Source organism: Globicephala melas, chromosome 19, assembly GCF_963455315.2.
Source record: "Globicephala melas chromosome 19, mGloMel1.2, whole genome shotgun sequence".
NCBI lineage: Eukaryota > Metazoa > Chordata > Mammalia > Artiodactyla > Delphinidae > Globicephala > Globicephala melas.
In genome coordinates, this window is record NC_083332.1 from 44,468,304 (window position 1) to 44,489,047 (window position 20,744).

The 20,744-nt window shown below is 47.8% G+C and overlaps 2 protein-coding genes across 10 annotated transcripts in view; one reads left to right on the plus strand and one right to left on the minus strand.

Moving 5' to 3' along the window:
* NFATC3 (nuclear factor of activated T cells 3) overlaps positions 1 to 13,549 on the plus strand; it is a 133,598-nt gene extending 120,049 nt beyond the window's left edge. For 2 of the 3 annotated variants that reach the window (XM_030863576.2, XM_060289516.2), the window contains exon 10: positions 10,628 to 13,549. In XM_030863576.2, the coding sequence (XP_030719436.1) occupies positions 10,628 to 10,749 (122 nt within the window). In that variant the 3' untranslated portion in view covers positions 10,750 to 13,549. Of the gene's footprint in view, positions 1 to 637; positions 742 to 10,627 lie in introns of all 3 variants that reach the window. The other variant, XM_030863577.2, reaches the window with a different exon arrangement.
* Positions 13,260 to 20,253, minus strand: ESRP2 (epithelial splicing regulatory protein 2). Of its 7 annotated transcripts, none has more exons than XM_070044312.1 (15): positions 19,758 to 20,252; positions 19,541 to 19,669; positions 18,011 to 18,124; positions 17,781 to 17,895; positions 17,348 to 17,446; positions 17,071 to 17,125; positions 16,894 to 17,001; positions 16,686 to 16,818; positions 16,565 to 16,607; positions 16,102 to 16,403; positions 15,774 to 15,986; positions 15,469 to 15,667; positions 15,132 to 15,318; positions 14,650 to 14,815; positions 13,260 to 14,573 (listed from the first exon to the last, which is right to left on the minus strand). In XM_070044312.1, the coding sequence occupies exons 1-15, from the start codon at positions 19,953 to 19,955 to the stop codon at positions 14,484 to 14,486; spliced, it is 2,151 nt and encodes a 716-aa protein (XP_069900413.1). In that variant the 5' UTR covers positions 19,956 to 20,252; the 3' UTR covers positions 13,260 to 14,483. The 7 variants fall into 7 exon arrangements, with proteins under 7 accessions (XP_069900413.1, XP_030719441.1, XP_069900412.1 ...); XM_030863581.3 differs by having other exon boundaries at positions 16,894 to 17,004; XM_070044311.1 differs by having other exon boundaries at positions 16,565 to 16,818; positions 19,758 to 20,253.
* Between the last annotated feature and the right edge of the window lie 491 nt (positions 20,254 to 20,744).

The window sequence follows — 20,744 nt, forward strand, 5'->3', positions numbered from 1 at the left end:
TACACACCTAACATGAAAGGCTCACAAGCCAATCCTTAACCTTTATTTTAAAAAATGTAGCTTATCTTCTATTTTGTTCTATTTATTTTTTTAAATACTGATTTCAGCTTGCTGAATTGATTTCATAGCCTGCTAATGGATGTGAACTTCAGTTTAAAAAATATTCCTCCATGACCCACAAATTTACCTATGCGTATAGTGTTCTGGGCTCGTACCCTTAGACATTTTGATTCTGTGCTCTGAAGTAGAGCCCAGGAGTTTATTTTTTTTATTAAGTGCCCAGATAACTGTGATGTAGCCACAGACATGTATTTGGGAACCACTGATAGATCTAATCTAATAAAAACTAGTTTATTTAAAACTAAATCTGTCCTTTAAAATCACTGAAAACCACCATTGTAACTTTTTAAAATAACTGCCCTTTTAAATTTAGAAAATAAATCAGCGTTACCTAAACTCTCTGGACTTCAATATTTATATTATCTAATAAAATGCGGGGAGCCATTTTATGCAGTGATTGACAGATAAAGGACAACTAAATTCCTCTTAATTATAGAAAAAAACAAGCTGGGCATGTAGTAGATTGTTACCCTCTGGTTTGTTCCATTCAGTAGTGATGTTGTCTTCTTTGACACAGACCAGTTTATGTCTGACTTGGAACACCAGCCATCAGGTTCAGCAGAGAAATGGCCTAACCACAGTGAGCTCTCATGTCCACCTCCTTTCTGGAGAATCTAGAGGGTGAGTGTTGATTGAAATGTGTCACTGTTTTTCTGCCCAAGTCTGATATTTGCATGCAGTGGCCAGATTTGCATGTGCTGCAGAGGAGGGGGTATACATGGGCATCTTCTTGGTAGGGGCCCACTCATTATCTCTGGAACTAAACTTTGACTGTAAGAGTGCTTTTTAAATTTAACTACACTCAGGCTCTCACACTTATAATTTTAGTCTGGGATTGAATAAAAGTCAAGTGTTGATTGGATTTATTGAACCAAAGCAGAGGGAGTCCTGTCTATATGAATTCTGTGGCTTGGATGCGGAGTAAATTTGGTTGCTGATAAGGTGTGTAAGCCTACTCATTTCTGGTCAGGTGCTCTAAGTTTTGATGTGAGGCAGTATGGAATGGAAATAAAGCAGGAAATGTTAGCCATTTGCCAGAGGCAACCTGGATCGTTTACCCTTGAGCCTGTCCTTTAGGCCCATGTTTGCACGCTGGTAGTTCATCTGGGGCTCCATTTGGAAGGAGTCAGTGCTTGTGAGGAGGGGGCTGGGCCTCAGGCCTCTGTGCCTCAGCAAGCAACCATACCACTCCCTCTCCCTCACACAGCTTCTTTCTTCAAAGACTCTCAAAGCCACTTGAGAAAGTCTGTGGTAGAAATTATAAACATACAGATTGTAGTTCTCAAAATGCCATTTGAATTTCATTTTAATGAATTTGGATTTGGAAGGGGACTTAGAAATCATGTCTACTACCCAAATCTTTATATTTAGGATACTAAAGCTTCCTGATAAGGCACCAAAACCCTGGCTTCTCCCAGAAGCTGGGCCAGCCTACCCTGGTCTCACATCATTGGCCACTAAATATCTACATATCTATAAAACTCTCAGGAGAGTTATAGAAGGATTTAAATGAATTTCCTTTTATCATAGTTGAGAAGATCAGTTGAAAAAAGATTAAATTGCCCTAGTCACATCACGGCTGAACCAAAATTAAAGCTTATTTCTTCCAGTGTTTACCCCACTGCCCTTCTTGTGTATGAAGCAACAATTTGGTCACTAGTGATCTTGGTAAGAAATGTTTCTGTGGAGTGAAGGGACCAATGGATGACTAAGGAATGAACAGGAGGTAAGAATAGAGAAACAGCAGGCAGTGTAGATAACTCCTTTAAGATGTTAAACAATGAAAGAAAGAAATTAGATATAGAGGGCCATGTGGGGTCTAGGGTTTTTATTTGTTTGCTCACTTGCTTGTTTGAGATAGAGACTTACCCATATTTAAGCAATGATGAAAAGAATCCAGGAGGAGAGGGTTGGTGAGTAGATTGATTAAAGAGAAGAGTGCAGGAAATTTGTGGGGCAAGATCTTGAAGAGGCAAGCATGTGGGATTCGTAGCATAGGTGTGGAATGAGTCATGTGGGTTTACAGCTCTGGAGCTCAGGTTTGGGCCCTGGAGACAACAGATGTGGGAGTCAACAGTACAGTATATAGAAATGGACAAGATTACTCAGAGAAAATGTACAAAATGTAAAAAAATAAGGAAAAGGACAGTCTTCTGATAGGCCTAAAATTCAGAATTCCACATCCGTTTTTTAAAATTTATTTATTTTGGGTTGTGTTGGGTCTTTGTTGCCGTGCGCAGGCTTTCTCTAGTTGCGGTGAGCGCGAGCTACTCTTCGTTGCAGTGTGCAGGCTTCTCATTGCGGTGGCTTCTCCTGTTGCAGAGCTCGGTTCTAGGCGCGCGGGCTTCAGTAGTTGTGGCTCGCGGGCTCTAGAGCGCTGGCTCAATAGTTGTGGCTCACGGGCTTAGTTGCTCCGCGGCATGTGGGATCTTCCTGGACCAGGGCTCAAACCCATGCCCCCTGCATTGGCAGGCGGATTCTTAACCACTGCGCCTCCAGGGAAGTCCCCAGAATCTCACCTCTTAACCTAAGTTGAAAATAAGTTTTTTGTTTTTGGGTTTTTTTTCCCCCCACATTTCAGTTTTTACTGATACAAAAACATACGTGCTGATACTTGAATATACTTTCAAGTAACTGTGTACTGTTTACTCAGCTGGAGACTTAATGTTTGTAGAATGTTTTGAGTTACAACTTTTTCTAGAGGAAAGATCTGTATGACACTTAGTATAGTATCACATATATAAGAGGTTTCTTAGAAAGAAAGGATCCTTAATAACAGGACTGATCTCCCCCTCAGTCAGTTGTGGAAAAAAGTGTCATAATTTCCCTTTAGTAGTATTAAATCTAATGTTAAAAGTGAAGGGTATCTTCTGATCATTGTGCATGTAATTTTCAATCTGTCCTATGGTTGGAAGCTATCTAGAGTTCGGTGTAAAACTTAAAATAACTTAGGGAATTCCCTGGCGGTCCAGTGGTTAGGACTTGGTGCTTTCACTGCTGGGGCCCGGGTTCAATCCCTGGTCAGGGAACTAAGATCCTGCAAACAGCACAACGCGGCCAAAAAATAGAATAGAATAGAATGGAATGGAATGGAATGGAATAGAATAGAATAAAATAACTTAGTTAAAAACTTGTTATGATAGAGCTCAAGCTGGTTATCTTGGTTCTTGCTTAAAATGCTTGAATATTCTTTCTGTCTTACCTTCATGGTGGTGAGTTTTATTTTTGTTAATAATGTAAGCTAGGTTATTATAACATAGATCCCAAAATACAGTGGCTTAACTACACTGGAATTTTCTCTCACACCTTACGGTAATTCAGAGATCAGGATTCCTGTTTCATTTAGTTCCTCTACCTCTTTAGGTATTGTCAAAGCAGAGTCACCACGTTGACTGAGTCTTAGCCCAAAGCAAGGAGTATGAAAAGGAGGGGAAGAGGTTACTGAGCAAGTGATGAGGAAGATGCACACATCACTTTTACTCACACTTAATTAGAGAAAGCAAGTTACATGGTCATACCTTGCTACAGAAGGGAAGCCAGGAAATGTGTAGTCTGTAGCTGAGTGGCCCTGTGACGAGTTAAACTCAATTACTAGAGAAGACTGAATTAGGACATTTAGCAGTCTACCATAGGTACCTTCTACGTTTTCAGGAACTTTCTTCTGTCTTCAGCTCGAAAAGGCAAATTAATCAGATTTTGATAAATGCAAATTAATTCTTCAGCTCATTCTATAAATAGGTGAATTCAGTATTTTATGTATTTCATTTAGATGGTATTCTTATAACTTATCTAATAACCTAAAAGTAAATCTTAGGGAAACTGTGCTTATAGAGTAATAAACCATAAAGTTATACTAGTTTCTCATACATTTAAAATAATTTCTATTCCTTTACTTCCAAATTTCTCTTATTTCTTCATTTCAAGTGAAATTCAGAAAATGATTATACTTATATATGGCCTTCATTTTATAAAAAATAATATCTCCATAAAATTGTTCACCCAGAGAATGAATTATACCTTTAATTTTGGGGTGTAAGGAAAGGAAGAAAAGATGAATTTGCTAAACTTTGATGAATGTCCATTGCAGCTTTAAAATGAAATAGTATACATAAATGGAGACTGATTATACCAAAAAATACTTTACAAAAGTGATCAACGTGCTCAGATGCTAGTTATGAAGGCCCTTTGAACTTTTGTGTGTTTGACAATGTGCATCCGCCTATTCCAAAGGCAGTGCCCTGGGTTACCCTGCCCCTCCACCTGGTGGTGAGATTTCATACCCTACCATGCTTGCCAGCTCTAACTCTGAATCCGTAAGCATTGGAAATAGCTCTAAATAAGAGGCCGTTACTCAAACACCTCATTCTTGTGTGTACAGATAGCATTACAGTGGACTGTTAATTTGAACATCTCTTGGATTAAAAAAGAAATTTGTTTTTTCTTACAGCAGATATTGCTGATGGCTCTGACTACTTCTGTTGTGGCAAGCCAGGTGTTGGGGTAATGGGAGTCAAGGACGGTAGCTGCCACAAGTAGGCCAAATGCTGTGACCTACATAACCTGTTACCACGGGTGTTGAGGGCTGTTGACCCTTGTTCTAGGCTTTTAATTCACTTTACTCTTTATAGGGGGGAAGTGATAAAATTGTACAGTAGGGGCATAAACAACTCCTTATGTTTTTACCTTAAATTCGTGAAAAAAAAATAAAGCCAACTCACATGCTTTGTGGAGTAGGACTTAAATAAATCAATAAATTCATGCATACATACATTCAAAAGGAAGTGAAAATTGCAAGCACTAATTTTTTAAAGAAATTAGTACTGGGCTTCCCTGGTGGCGCCGTGGTTGAGAGTCTGCCTGCCGATGCAGGGGACACGGGTTCATGCCCCGGTCTGGAAGGATCCCACATGCCGCGGAGCGGCTGGGCCCGTGAGCCATGGTCGCTGAGCCTGCGTGTCTGGAGCTTGTGCTCCGCAACGGGAGAGGCCACAACAGTGAGAGGCCCGCGTACCCCAAAAAAAAGAAATTAGTACTGTATTTATCAAGATTGCTAATGATTTACATGTAAATTACATTATAGATTTGCTTACCAGTAATAATTTTAATTTGCTCAAGTTGACAAAGTTTGGCCAGTCACATTAGAAGGCTATCTTAGGAACCCAGAGGTGGGAGCCAGAGCCCAGAGCCCCCAGGCTAAGTGTGAAGTGAGGGGGCAAAGGAGAGCAGTGGGCTTGGATACCACACTGTACTCAAGTTATTGCTAAAGGATGGTGAAGGGACTGCTTTGTTACAGTTCTGACTCCCTGGCCTAAAATTCGTATTCAGTAGCTATTATTTGAGCATAATTTTTGTTGTTGTTTTGCCAAGTCCCATATTACATTAAAGATTCAATTGGCACATAATTTTAATCAGCACTCAATATTTACCAAGCACTAAGGAGTCAATGGAGAACAAGATAGACAAGTTCCTTGCCCTTTTGGAACTTAAATCTACTCTCTGATTATTATATGTTAAAGTGTATTTGAATATAGTCGGCTTGAGTGCTTCTTTGTGGAAAATCTTCTTAGCTTTATCCTAGTCTTAAAATCCTGAACTGTCAGGAACCTTGCAGGTTGGTTTAACTAAGTGAGGTTACGCACACTAGGCAAAAGAACAGCAGAACTTTGGTAAGGGGGAACAGAGATAACATACCTTCGATCAGGCTTTTGCTATAAAGGTCACCACCCGACTTCTTCAGAAAATGATGTGTTTATCCTTATCATCAAAGTGTACTTGGTCAGTGAGTGGATAGTGTTTGTTATAGACCCTCATCCTCAAGAAAATGTAAGCATTGACTTCCTCATAAAGACACAGGAAAAAAATATATCACATGGTTTTCGATGATGATAAAGCACCATTTTTAATCATCTTGTTTTAAAACTTGAACAATGAGACAAGATTTGAAAAAGGTGTGTTTATTGGCAGCCTGGAACATCTCTGAAGTTACCGTCTTTGGAAGGAATAAGCGACAGGAAAGATGACTTGAATGTGAGCTGGGTACTTGATTCTATATTTGGCTTTTTGCCACTGCTGCTGTGAGACCTGTTTAAAATAGACACTGCCAAAATCAAAATCAGATGCCTTGTGTTAGTCTTAATAACATTCTCTGGTCCCTTTCCAACCCCACCACCTAATGAACTTTCAGGGTACTATTCCAAATAGCTTCCAAGTAATTGTACTGGATTATGATCCATTTATTCAGTCATTAGAAATTGATGTTTCCTCGGTAGTAAAGTCCTTGTCCTTCAGGAGTTCACAGGCTATTCAAGAGACAGGTAATACTGATGCCTACTGATAATCTAATGCGATGAGTAGTGTTAGAGGCCATGCACAGAGATCACGGGCCATCCTTGTGCTCTTTCTTAGCAGGAGACTACCCCATAGACCCACACATAGAATCTACACTGAAAACACTGCTCCCTTGTTATGACAGAGGTGCCAAAGGCTGCCTTGTCTATTTATGTCCCTTTATTTACTATATAAGAGGTTTTTTAAAAATCTCCATTATACTTATGAGGAAACTGAAGAGAAAATGTATTGTTATGCAGAGTATCCCCATAAGTTTTCATTTACATAGAAACTATCTCAGTGAGTTATTTCTAGCAGTCAGGAGTCAGTTTAGATTAATTCTATCCTTCTTTGCAAACCATCATGAATGGTCAATAAATCCTAGCCTGGAAAATTTACTTGAAAAGCATCCTCTATCTGACAAAGACCTTCATAAGTCTGTACCAATGACCTTCAAAAATTGATCTCAGTTAGTGATTATTAGAGCTAGCCAACACTGCTTAATCTTCATCCTTTTGTAGTTAGATTCCTTTAGCTTCTACTCCTACTTCTTTGCCTCACTTTTTAAAAAAAATTTTTTTTTTTTTTTTTTTTGCGGTACGCGGGCCTCTCACTGCTGCGGCCTCTCCCGTTGCGGAGCACAGGCTCCGGACGCGCAGGCCCAGCGGCCATGGCTCACGGGCCCAGCCGCTCCGCGGCACGCGGGATCCTCCTGGACCAGGGCACGAACCCGCGCCCCCTGTATCGGCAGGCGGACTCCCAACCACTGCGCCACCAGGGAAGCCCAAGCCAAATTTTTATCCTTCACTTCTTTGCCCTTCTGAGTACTGCCACTTGAAAATTTGTCTGATGACAAATCACAGACTTCTACAGTTAAAGAGACCTTATTAGTTTAACACCATCATTGTATAGCTAAGGAAATGGGAGTCTTAGATATATGAAGTTATTTGTCCAAGGACACACATGGAATTAGTGGCAGAGCCTGTATTCAAGCTAAACCTAATTTCCAGGCCATTCCTTTGCTTACATATTTGCTCTCCCAGGTCCTATTTTCTTATCAGATCACAAGGCTACTCCCACTTTTTCTTCAGCCTTTTGCTCCTCAGTGGAACTATGAAACTGCTCCCATACTTCCAGGTCTCTAGTAAGAAGGTACATACATCTCTTCTTGCTCTGACCATTGAGTGTAGTCCCTTACCCATAGGATTTTTCCATTTGGATGTTCTAATTTCCAAATCCAATTCCAGACCTAACCTACCACCTTCCTCCTCTATATTCCTCCTCAGCTTATTTCCAGTAGTGACAGTACTATTCTTCCTAGACTTAAAACGTTGGTGGTAGTGGCGAATCAATCCTTTCCTCTTTCCCTCTTCTTACCATCACCACACTCACTGTGAGCACCACATTTGTCCAGGTCCTTTGCATTATCTTTGTCTAAATGATTTCCACGCTCTTCTAATCTTTTGGCCTTCAAGAAGTTGAACAGGTGTTTTGAAACTGATTCTACCATTTACTAAGAAAATTGTGTGAACTGGCAAAGCCTCTGTTAACTGATATGTAAAGTGGGGTAATAGTGATCTTAAAATAATGTGAAGATTTAACTGAAATAAGATATAAATTTCGATTGTAAAGTTAACCCATGGATACCCAATAAATATTTGTGGAGTGAATGTTAGTTCCGTTCTCCTTATAGCCATGATGAGTATATGAGTTTGAAGAATTTTTTTCTTAACTACCTAAACAATAAAAAGATTAGATGGGGGGCTTCCCTGGTGGCGCAGTGGTTGAGATTCTGCCTGCCAGTTCAGGGGACATGGGTTCGAGCCCTGGTCCAGGAAGATCCCACATGCCGCGGAGCAACTGGGCCCGTGAGCTACAGCTACTGAGCCTGCGCGTCTGGAGCCTGTGCTCCGCGACAAGAGAGGCCGCGACGGTGAGAGGCCCGCACACCGCGATGAAGAGTGGCCCCCGCTCGCCACAACTAGAGAAAGCCCTCGCACAGAAGTGAAGACCCAACACAGCCCAAAAAATTAACTAATTAATTTTAAAAAAAAAGATTAGATGTTAATATTTGAAGATGTTTTTAAAGGGGTTTGAAGCCATTTCTTTTCTTTTTTTTAAATTTATTTATTTATTTTTGGCTGCACTGGGTCTTCGTTGCTGCACAGGCTTTATCTAGTTGTGGCGAGTGGGGGCTACTCTTTGTTGCGGTGGACAGGCTTCTCACTGTGGTGGCTTCTCTTGTTGCGGAGCATAGGCTCTAGGCACGTGGGCTTCAGTAGTTGTGGCACACAGGCTCAGTAGTTGTGGCACGTGGGCTCTAGAGTGTAGGCTCAGTAGTTGTGGGACACAGGCTTAGTTGCTCCGCGGCGTGTGGGATCTTCCCGGACCAGGGCCCGAACCTGTGTCCCCTGCATTGGCATGCAGATTCTTAACCACTGTGCCACCAGGGAAGTCCTCTTTTCCTTTTTTTAATCTTTTCTTTTTTTCTTTTTTTTGGCTGCGTTGGGTCTCCGTTGCTGCACGTGTGCTTTCTCTCTAGTTACGGCAAGTGGGGGCTACTCTTTGTTGCAGTGCATGGGCTTCTCATTGCGGTGGCTTCTTTTGTTGCGGAGCACGGGCTTTAGGCACGCGGGCTTCAGTAGTTGTGGCACATGGGCTCTGTAGTTGTGGCTCGCGGGCTCTAGAGCGCAGGCTCAGTCGTTGTGGCACACAGGCTTAGTTGCTCCGCGGCATGTGGGATCTTCCCGGACCAGGACTTGAACCTGTGTCCCCTGCATTGGCAGGCGGATTCTTAACAGCTGCAGCACCAGAGAAGTCCTTGAAGATTTCTTAAACAATCATTAGTGTCTCCTTTGGTCTATGATCACTTCAAATGCTAATTATAGAGATTTTTTTTTTGTCTTGGTCTATTTTTGTTTATAACAGCTGTATTGAGATATAATTCATTACTATAAAATTCATCCTTGAAAATACACAGTTCATTGGTTTTTTAATATATTCATAGAGTTGTGCAATCATCATCAGTATCTAATTTTTACACATTTTCATTACTCCAGATAGAAACCCCATACCCCTGAGCAGTCACTCCCCATTCCTTCCTTCCCATTACTCCTGGCAACCATCTATTTATTTTCTGTCAGTTCTGGCCATTTTATATAAATGGAATCAAACAATATATGATGTTTTGTGTTTGGCTTCTTTCACTTAGCATGTTTTCAAGGTTCATCCATGTTGTAGCATGTATTAGAACTTCATTCTTTTTTTAAGACTGAGTAATATTTCATTTTGTGGAATAGACCACATTTTGTTTATTCATTCATTAATGGTAGACGTTTGGGTTATTTCCACTTTGGAGCTATTATGAATAATGCTGGTATGAACATTTGAGTACAAGTTTTTATATGGATGTATGTTTTCAGTTCTCTTGAGTATATGCCTAGGAGTGGAATTAGAATAGAATCTTTAGTTGATAAAGCAAAGAATTTTCATTTCAAAGCAAAGAGTTCTCATGGTGAGAGAACTAAAGTTTCTTATTTGGGGTGTTCCCGTCTATTTTGGTTCCTTAAGATTAAAACTCTTCGCACTGGACCTCACAGAAGACTGTGGTGCTTCCTGAGGTGCTTGGCACATCATAGAAACCAACAAAATCAAGAGCCTGTTCTGAAAGGATCAGAAATAATACAAATGCCCCCACATGATAAAGGATGTTTGCATTAGCATAGGGTAACAAAATAACCCCCAAATCTCAGTGGTTTACTCTCATCAAAGCACTTATTTTCATTTACTTTATATACAGGTGCAGTGCAGGAATCAGAAAGGGAAAACCCTCCTAAAAGGATGAAATTAAGGAAAAGTTAGATTAAGGTGAACACATTTCAAAAGTATCCTATTCTCTGCTAGAGCAAGAGCCTTTAGAGTGAGGGTAAGAACGTTTACCATTTCCTTCAGCCATTCCCCTTCCCAAACAAAATTGAACTGAAAGGTGGGGGGGGGGGTCTGGAACAACTTTTGGAGTGATGTTGCCATCCAGTTCAAGAGCAGACTTCAAGCACTGGCTTTATCTTTATAGAAAGCAATGGAAAGGGAAAAAATGTCTTTGAAATAGTGCTTGGCATTGAGCATCATATGGTCAGTCACACAGAGGTCACTAATCACTCTTCCCTTTCTTGTTTTTCAGTGAACGAGGTAATTGGGAGAGACATGTCCCAGATTTCTGTTTCCCAAGGAACAGGGGCGAGCAGGCAGGCTCCCCTCCCAGGTCCTGATTCCCTGGATTTAGGAAGATCCGACGGGCTCTAACAGCGTTCACTGCAGCCTTGTGTCCACCATCATGTACTTCTCAGCATGTTTCTCTCTTTGGACCTTGGGCTTCCAACTCTGCAACCTTCAGGATGGAGCCAGGAGTTGGGATCACCATATGTGGGGAAAGCAGCATTCCTCCAACTCAGGCCTTGTGTAGATTTTGTAAAAGAACAGGAGCAGCACAGGCTGTCTGATCTTTGGGGAAATGAGCTTTGCTTTTTATATTTAAATAGGATACTTTTATATGATGGGTGCTTTGAGTGTGAATGCAGCAGGCTCTCCATTTCAGAGGTGCTGCTTTTGCAGGCGATCTGGTTGCTTAGCTAGGATTGGTGATTTGTACTGCTTTATTGTCATTTGAAGGACTCTTTAGCTTTGATGATATTTTTAAAGTAGAAACTTTTGATAAAACCTTCCAGAGGCAAACATTAAAAAAAAATTATTCCCCCAAGCCCACACCTATGCCTCGGAAACTCAGCATGTGTCCTGAAGCCTTTCATAGATTCATAGGAAGTAAAGCCAAATGTAGCTCATACCTCTTTATAAAAGTAAACTGTTAGATAAAATGACACCATTCCAATCATTGAAGTGTTGGAATATAAAATGACATTCCAGAGCATAGCATTTTTGTAACTTTCTAGGTAATCTTCCTGTAATCTCTCCATGCTGTCTCCATGTTGAAATTGCTTTTTTTCCTCAGGGCCTTGGGTAAGATAACTACATGTAAGGGAACTTTGAAAGGTGGGGTTTCTTAGCTTGGTAGCTTTAATTTCCTGCCATCCTACATACAGGTAGACTGTGGAGTACTCTTCCCTTTTGTGTCCTCTGGTCCCAGACCTTTTCCAAGTGGAAGCATCTGCATTTGGCTGCCACAGTCTTGTGATGATTTGTTTAGGCAAATTTGCTGCTTCTAGCTTCTCTAGAGGCCAGGCTGTGTCAGAAGCTAAGTACAAATGAGCTATGCTTCAAGACAGGAGCAGAGAACATTCAGGATTCCAGATGGGACGCATTTAAGATTTACACTGGTATGGAAGGCTTTTCCCTCATTCTGTTTACAGCCTAAAATGATTCTGGCCTACCCTCCCATCTGCATGGCCTAAAAAACAGCCTTTTTCTAAAAGGCTTTGAGGCAATTCCAAAACTGAGATAGCATTCTAAACCTGACCCTCCACACCAAAGATGTCCTGGTGGTGCTGCTGGTAAGGCTGGTGCCCAAGGCGGGGCCAGCAAGAAACTCCAGCCTGCTGTCTACCAAAGGAGGTGCCCGACTTGGGTGCTCTTTTCACACCTTGCCCTTACCCCTCCCCTTAATGGGATTAGTTTCCTGTTCCAAGGCTTGGGCCTATTTCAACACCCCTGAAGTTTGCAGTATGTTTTCAAATGAAATGTACTTTTATTCAGGAAGCAAATTTTCTGAGTGCCTACATGTGAGACAGTGTGCTGGGCTGGTCAAAGGCTTGATGCTATTATTGCAGGGGATTGTGGGTCCTAGATGCCAGGACTGTCTACTGAGGCCAAGTGAGGCCTGGGTGGAGGGAGCCAGCTCATTGCCTACCACCTCTAGTCAACCAGTTAGGAGCTATTGACCCAGGATGAGGAAGTAAGGTCCTTTTTTTTTTTTTTTTTTTCCTTTAATCCATGATGTTTTAGATATCTCCCTAAAATTAGTTAGAAAAAAATGCTTGTACTTCAGCAAATCACTCTAGTCCTTCTTGGAGCCTGGTGTTGTCACATTTTCTTTGAAAGTGAGTTTTGTGTCACAGTGTGGATAGTGAGATTTGCTTCAGGGCCTGTGGTTGGAAGCCCAGAGTTTCCTTTGGAGGGTTTGCGGTGGCTGGCCGCCTTTAGATGAAGTTCCAGAGAGTTGGCCAGACTTGCCTCCACCCTCTTGTCCCTGGTGTAGCTGCCTCACATGGGGTTCTTGCAAGAGCTTCCCTTGCAAGACCCTTTGGGGGTTGCTCTGCTGCCCTCAAGAATAAAAGCCTCTATGATACAGAGTTGCTATGCACCAAATTTTGATGCCTTTTAAATACCTTGATGCCTGTAGCACTAGAAATGCTCTTTCTTATTTAAAATAAAAATTAAATTTTAAAATAGAGCTTTGTATACTATGTAAGCAGTTTTGTATCAGCTTTGTAAAAGCTTTGGTGTAAAAGACAGTATTTTTTGGTTTTGTAGATAAATACCTTAATTTTTGTGCAACATAGTGGTGTTACAGCACACATCCATTGGACTATGCAAATTGATTTCTAGTAACAGCACTGAGCAACTGGGCATGTGCTAGGACCCACCCCTTCCCCCTCCAACCCATGCTATATCTTGGGTTGAGGAATGGGATGAGCAGCCTTCTGCTTACTGGAGATGCACAGAGAAACGTGGCTGAAAACAGCTAGGAACAGATGTTTTTGGGTTCAAGTGTGGTGCTGCTGCCCGGGGTGCAACCCACCCCTGCCCAGGGTTAGCCACTATCACCAGAGCTCTGCTGAGTCTGGCTGTAAAGCCCTGTTTTTGATAATCAGAACAGATGGTCATCTGTAAGGTTCAGATGGGTTCAAGTTGAAACCTTGTATTTTATAAAATGGATGATGTTCAATTAAGGAACTGATTCTCAGTTATGTTTACAGCACTTGACATTGTGTTTTCTTGTACATTTTGTATTTTAAAACCTTTTATAGGAGTACAGTGCTCCTTACACAAATACAAAGGGAAGAAGAGCCAGCAATTCAGGCTCCTCAGTTACAGTGCTGAAATAATAAACGGTGACAGGTCAACAGTCTCCTTGAAATCTGCCTGAGTGTTCCTCTGCATAGGGCTGGTGTGGAGCCCCTCACTCTGTGCCAAAGTGAAGGGCACTTTGGCTTTTAAAAAGTCCACTTGGTTGGGAACCTTTGTTTATTTTACGGAGGAGAGGGTAGAGTTCCAAATTCCTTCCGAAGCTTCAGTTCAGCACCCTCTAATGGGTGCAAAGGACATTCCAAGGTGTCTGCTGAGTTCAGGACAACTGACCTGCCCAAGGTGTGCATGAAAAGTAGGCAGAAGTCCCTTTAAAAGTCAAGCCTGAGTTTTTGTGTGAGGGCCTCCTGCCCCCTATTGTCCTCTGAGGATATTGCAATGCAGTCCATCAAAACAAGCCTGTGATTTTTGCCATCTGCCATCTATTCTTTGTGTCAAGCTAGAGGGGGGCTAGCATCCTTGGGTGGGACCACCCCTGGTGCAATGTGACCACGGAGGTCAGTATCCTGGGGACTGGGGCCAGCGCTCTCTGCCCCCCTGCCCCCCACCAGAAGGGACAGGGGAAGGTAGAACATTGGGATCTTTACTCAGAAGTCCCCTGGAGTCATACGCTGAAGGCACCAGGGTGTACATTTTTTAAAAAGAAAGCAAGCCTGCTATGGACATCAGCCCTATGGAATCTGTAGGCATGGACCATAGCCAAAACAGAACAAAGGCTCTCTGCTACTTAAGAGGCCCAGATCAGACCACTGGGAGCAGGGTGGTGACATTCCACCCCCAGCCCTGCATTCAGGGTCCAGCCATCATCTTTGGGATGAACACGCAGAGTAATAAGTAGCGGGGATGGAGCTGGGGCTTGAGCTCCTCTGGGGGCTTTCTGAGAATTTTGACAAGCCAGAAAGAAGCTACCAACCAGGTTGAGGGCGCTGGTTCTCTGGATGCAGGAGAGTCCTGTTAGCTGAGGACATCAGCCAGCTCTTACCTCCTGGCTCCCTCACCTACAAACACACCCATTCTTTGGGGGCCTGTAGCACAGTGCGAGGTGGGTCACCAACAGGCATCAGACTGGTGTAGTCATCAGGGGCTAGCTGCAGAAGTGACAGATTATTTAGGCAGGGAGCTCCAGGCTCAGCCAGGTTCCCAAGCCCTCCAGCCACACCTCACCTGGTAGGCCTGGAAGATGCTGAGCAGATCCTTCATACCAGCTGTGTATGGGACACCCTGCATACGGACCAGGGCTCCTGGCTGGGACAACACTGAGGTGGGAGCAGAGGCCAGGGCAGCAGGGGGCGTGGTGAGGTAGCCCACAGTGGTGGGGGAGACTGGGGGGCTAGGGTAGGAAAGGCAGGGATTTAGTAGTGCAGTGCCACCTGTGGCCTAGACCAAGACCTACCTGCCTCTTCCCTTGCCTCTGCCTTGTGTTTGGTTCATTTCCTCCTCCCTAATACCCCTGTCTCTACAGAGTCGTCTCTGTTCTAGTTTGTAGATGGCATCAGGCAGCCCACATCTGTCACTCCCTTGTCGTCTCAGAGTAAAGTCGAAGTTCCGGCAGACCTTGAGTTATTTGGCCCAGGAAGGGGATCATGATCCTCCCCCAAACCAGGACAAGGGGGCAAGACAGTGAAGTAATCTTAGCAGCAGGGTACCTGGGGTAGTAAGCTGTGTAGTTCATGTAGAGTTGAGTGGCTGGCCCTGGGTAGTAGGCAACCGGGGTGGGGGCAGCGGGCACCCTGGCGGCTGGGAGCAGTGCTGAAGAGGGATACAGAGCTGCTGTCTCAGTGGGAATGAGTGTTGGGGTGGCCTGGAAGGTGGCGTAGGTGGGCGGTGAGAGGCCTAGAGGCAGAAGTAGAGAGCGTATCTGCAGGGAGCCCAGCACTGCCCTGGGTGGGGCAGCCAGAAGGGAGTCCCCACCGTAGAAAGTGAGGGTTATAACATCCTGGCCCCCACATGCCTCCTTCTTCCCCAGCCCCCTGGGACACTCACAGGGCAGCTTGCAGGGTGGAGGGGACATGCCACTGCGGCCCAAGGTGCCCCCCATTAGGACATGGCTCATCTCCTCTGTGGAGCAGGGGACCACCTCCACATAGCGTTCCTTCATTGCTTTCTTATGGCAACGCTGAGCAGCAGCTAGGGCCCGCTCTGCTGATGTCATCTGGATGAAGGCATCACCCGACGGCCGGCCCTGTGCACACCATCTTGTAAGCAGTCTGTCGTGTACAAAAATGCCTTCCTCCCAATCACACACCCCTCTGTAACTAAGTGTGCTCCCCCACTGGACGCAGCTTTACCTGCTGGTTGAGTACCATGTGCACACCATGGGGCCGAATGTCAGCCGCTGCCTCCCCCAGAAAGCTTAGGATGTCTTCGATGGTGGCTGTGTAGGGCAGGCCTCGAAGGCGTACACAGTCTCTCCCGGTCCCAGCTGCCAGTGGGAAGGGGATAGGCAGCAGTGGAGCAGTCAGTGTGGGAAGGAGTGGGCTGGAGGCATAGCGGTTCAGGACCTAGTAAGGAAGGAAGCAGCAGGCTGGTTATGCCAAGTAGGGCAGGGCCAAGGAGGGCATGGAAGGGACACCCTGGAGAAGCACACGGGGGTAGGGGGAGCCCTGGGTGGCTCACCTGCTGCACCTCGGCTGCAGTGCTCCGGAAGAGTTCAATGTATCGCTTACCCAGCGTGCCCTTATGCCTGCGTAATGCAGCCTGTGCCAGCTCCTCACAGGCGAAGAGGGCAAAGGCATCACCAGTGGGCCGGCCGTCAGGGTGGCGCACAAAGAGCAGCCCATCGGCACCCCCAGTCACTGGGCACTCTGGCCCCAGGAAGCCTAGCACATCTGCTGGCCCAGCCGAGAAGGGCAGTCCCCGCAGCCGCAGGATCACTTGGTCTTCCCGTGACAGGAAACGAGCCACCTCTAGTGAAGTGCCTTGGTGGGGGGCGTGGGAGTCACCTACTGACTTCATTTGTGCCCTTCCAAATACCCACCCACACCTAGCACACATGGGAGCAGAAAGGCAAGGGGCGTCAGGGAAGCAGGACATGGATCAAGAACCAGGGGGATCTAGATGCTGTTGGGAGCACACTCACCCCCTGCGATCTTTACAAACTCCTCTCCTGTTGCTTTATATACCTGTGGGAACAGCCCATGAGTTTCATGCTTGCCTGGCCTCAGCTCTGCCCTGCTCCGCTCCCAAGCCCAGAGCCCCACCTCAATATAGCGGACACCCATGTGGTGCTTGTGTCTCTGCAGTGCTAGGTCCCGCTGCTCGCTGTCCACAAAACGGATGAGGGCCTCACCATTTCTGCGGCCCTGGGCATTGAGGCACAGTGCTACACCACCCCTGTGGAGCCAGTGCTGCGTTAGTGCCTCCTGGGTAGGCCTGCCCTCCTGGGTCCACCCGTGCTGCTGTACCCACCTGGCAATATTAAGCCCTGTGAAGAATCTAGCCACGTCCTGGTCTGACGACTGCCAGGGCAGGCCACGAGCCCGAACCACAGTCTCGCTGTCCACCACGTCGGCCTTGCTGCTGTGGGGCGGGGCTCAGTCAGAGCTGTCCAGCTGGTGTCACCCCCAACCCTGCCCCCTCACTCACCAAGGCCCTGTCTCATATTTCTGCTTTACCACTTCGGGCTTCGAAAACAGTTGACCTGAGAGGAGATGGCATGGGGGTCAGCAGGGTCTGGTGGAGGGGGGTCTCCCCACCAAGCGCTGCAAAAAGAGGACAGTTGAGGGGGATGAGGAGGTAACAAAGGGGCTTTCACCTTGTGGTCTCTCAGAGGTGAAAAATGGGGAGGGGAACTTGGAGGAAGTAATAGGCAGGCAGTCACCCAGCCCTGAGAACAGGTGAAAGGTGGTGAGAGGAACCTTACCGCTGGGTCCATCAAGCAGGTGGAGGATGACAGCTACCATTGTCTTCACTTCCCACACCCCAAAATCGTCCTCTGTGGCATCCGTCTCCAGCCCCAAGTCTATGAGCAGAGAACTCACAGTGAGGAAATCCCAGCATGAGAGGGCAACTAGCATGTCCCACCGAGGTTCAAGTCCCCTACACAGACACATGCAGAATCCTGGCAAACACATTTGTTTTGGCCCAGCTCATGGATCCTCTTAAAGATCCCCAGCCCAGACATATGTAGACATATGCCCACATTCCAAATGTGCACAGGCACAGAGACATGCAGTCAGGGACTCAGCAGGTAATGTAAACTTGCATGTGTTCATTCAACCCACCAGCATGCACATACTCAGAGACATTCAGCCTACAGCCGCCCCTCCACCGTAATCCTGCTAGGTCACAGATACCCTGTGCCATGGTGGCCACAGTGAGGTCCCTGGCAGGGTGGGTGCTCGGGTGCTGCACGTGGAACTCTCTGCGGAGGTCGTAGAAGGAGAAGAAGGTGTCGGGGAGCGCCAGGTTCTGGGGGCACATGGGAATGGGGATGAATGGGGGAAACTGAGCTGCCCTGCCCACCCCCGTGACAAGAGGGGTCCTAGGAACCCTACCCCCTGTTGTGCCCTCAGTGGTGGCATACCTTCCTGGAGGCCTCAGGGTGCAGGACCTGTCGCAGCAGCTGCTGCCCATCAGTGCAGAGCGTGTAGGGGCCCCCGCCCAGCAAAGCCACATCCCCGCTCACCAGCTGTGAGAACTAGGAATAGGGAGCGGAGAGAGACAGAGGGACTCACAGCTAGGCAGGCAGGGGGAGGGAGGGGGCAGGCTTGCAAAGCTGGTTCAGCCAGATGTTCAGCCCTACCCTGCCTGGGGAGGAGGTGGCTATGCCTGTTGGGCCTGGCTCTGTGTCCTCCTTCTCCCCCAGTCCACTGTCACCTTCTCCAGGCCAAATGGGAGCAGTCACATATCACCCAAGCCCCCATCACACACACTCCAGGAGTCTGGAATGGGGCCAGAGCAAACACCTGGTGGAGTAGGACAAGCCAGGTGGGAAAGGGCGGGGCAAAGCAGGTTAAACCTGTCCCTGACCAGGCACCACCCTCAGGTGGGGGAGGCCCAGTCCTGCCTGAGGCCCGGCCTGCTCATGGTCAATGGCAGCCCCGCCCCTAGGTCTGACCAACTGAGGGGCAGAGAAACTCCAAGGACAGAACTGACAGAGCTCCACACCTGGACGCCAGGGGCAGCATGAGCTTTGACCCAGATCTTATCGACCGGCTGGCACTGAGTTGTTTGCTCATAGAGGGGGCGGAAAGCTGCCTTGCCCCTCCCCCATCCTCTATCCCTGCTGGAGAACTGGTACAAGCACAAACCACAGGCCCAAGAACCTCTTCTAACCCCAGCTTTACAATCTGTGCCTGTTTCCTCATCAGGAACCACCAGAGTTGTTGGACGATGAAAGAACTTGTGCTAGTAAAGCACTTTCACTCATTCCACTCAAGAGTCAGGCACAGGGTGAGCCCAGTAATGAAGATAAGAAAAACAGCAAAGGGAACCGACTCCCACTTCAGCCAGGGCCGGGAGGCACCCCAGGCCTTTGCACTCAGGAGGCAGGTAGCCTCCAGGCGGGGTCCGGACAGCGCCCACGCCTGGCCAGCCGGCCGAGACAGGCCTGGACGAGCAGCTTACACCTGGCGGCGCCTGCCTCCTGGGCAGAAACCGCCCTACGCCCCTGCTCCAGCGTCTTCCTGGCGGATGGGTGGGCCGAAGACGCAGGCAGCAGGGACCGTGACCTATGGCCAAGTCTGGGCCCCTCGGCCCTTTCAGCTTCCGGCTGCTGTTCTGAGAGACCTGGCCGGGCAGGTCCCCAGAGGCGTCTCAGTCTAGCTCTCCCGCAGGCCGGGGACTCTGGGAGGGGTCTCGCAGCCTCCATCTCCACCCCCTCAGTAGGAGTGGACCACTGGAAAGTCTGAAAAGACGCCCCCCTAGGAATGGCCGGCACACGCGGACACACGCACACACGGGAGTCGCTGAAAGTTTCAAACAACAGGAACCCGTCCTACCGCCCCGGCCAGTTGGTTGTGGTGCGCCAGGCCTCGCCTCCTGCCGCCTCTACCGCCGAGAAATGTCCCTGCAGCCCGGCCGGGCCTCCATTCACCCCGGCCCCAGCGCTCACCTGCTGCAGCACCTTGTCCAGCGGCTCGGCCCGCGCCAGGCTGTCGGCGCTCAGGCCGCTCGCCTCGCGGCACTGCGGGCTCAGCGCGGCCGCCTCGGCGCGTACCAGCGATTTATGCAATGTCCCCACCTGCGAGCGGCGGGGAAAACCGATCAGCCGCTGCGCCCCTCGGATCCTGAAGCTCCCTGGAGATCCCACCGCCCTCTTTCCACCCTACCTGGCGGCTCCGCGGCTCCACCACTTGCCAGACTAGGAGGATTAAGTCGGTCTCGTCGGAGCCCAGGTCCTGCCCCAGCGCACCCGCCGTGGCCCCGAACAGTACTACCAGGGGTCCAGGCCCGGGACGGGGGTCGGCAGCGGAGTCTGCGGCGGGGTTCGGGCCTGAGGGCGGTGGCTGGGGTGGCGGCGGAGTCATGGCCGCAGAGGGAGAGTGTGCTCGACCAGACAGACACACGCGGACCGACGAAGCGCACACACTCACCGACCGACGGCAGACGCGTTTCGGCTTAGGCGGGACACCGTGTGTTATGGGCGGCACCTGCGGCCCGGCTGCCGCAGTGGGCGCTGCTGAGACCCGCCCAAGGCGCCCCGCGGGGCGGGGCGGCTACCGGCCCCCGCCCTCTCTGGGCGAGTTACCTGTCGGCCCCGCCGGCCACGTGACCGAGGGCGGCCCCCGGGAACCATGGGGGAGGGCCGCTAGACTCTAGCCCTACACGCGCACACTCACAAGGCTGGCCTGGGCTCGCGCTCCCCCAGCGGGCCCTGCCTGACTTCTGCGGCGACCCCCCTCCCTCTCCGCTCCCCCACCGGGCCTCCGCCAAGGAAAGAGTAAAACCAGGGGCCTTTTTTAGTCCGTAAGGGTCCTTTGGACTTGTGAAAATCACCAGGAGGCAGCCTGGAGGCTGTGGGGGTCACGACGGCGGGTCTGGAGGGGTAAAAGAAGTCACCCAAGGTGAAAGGGGCCGGTAAGAGTTATCAGGTATCACCCAAAGGCTTGTAGGGGGGTCGCCAGAGGTCGACTGGTGTGGGGGGAGGGTGGCAGGAAGCACAAGAGATCATTAAACCCATTTGAGTATTCACCAGAGGTCAGTGGAAAGGGTTTGTGCACACAAGTGCGAAGGCTGGGCCTCAGCCTGGCTCCAGGAAGTGCCCGCGGTGCCAAAGAGCGGTCGGAGGTGCGCAGGCCTCGGTGCTGGGGAAGGAA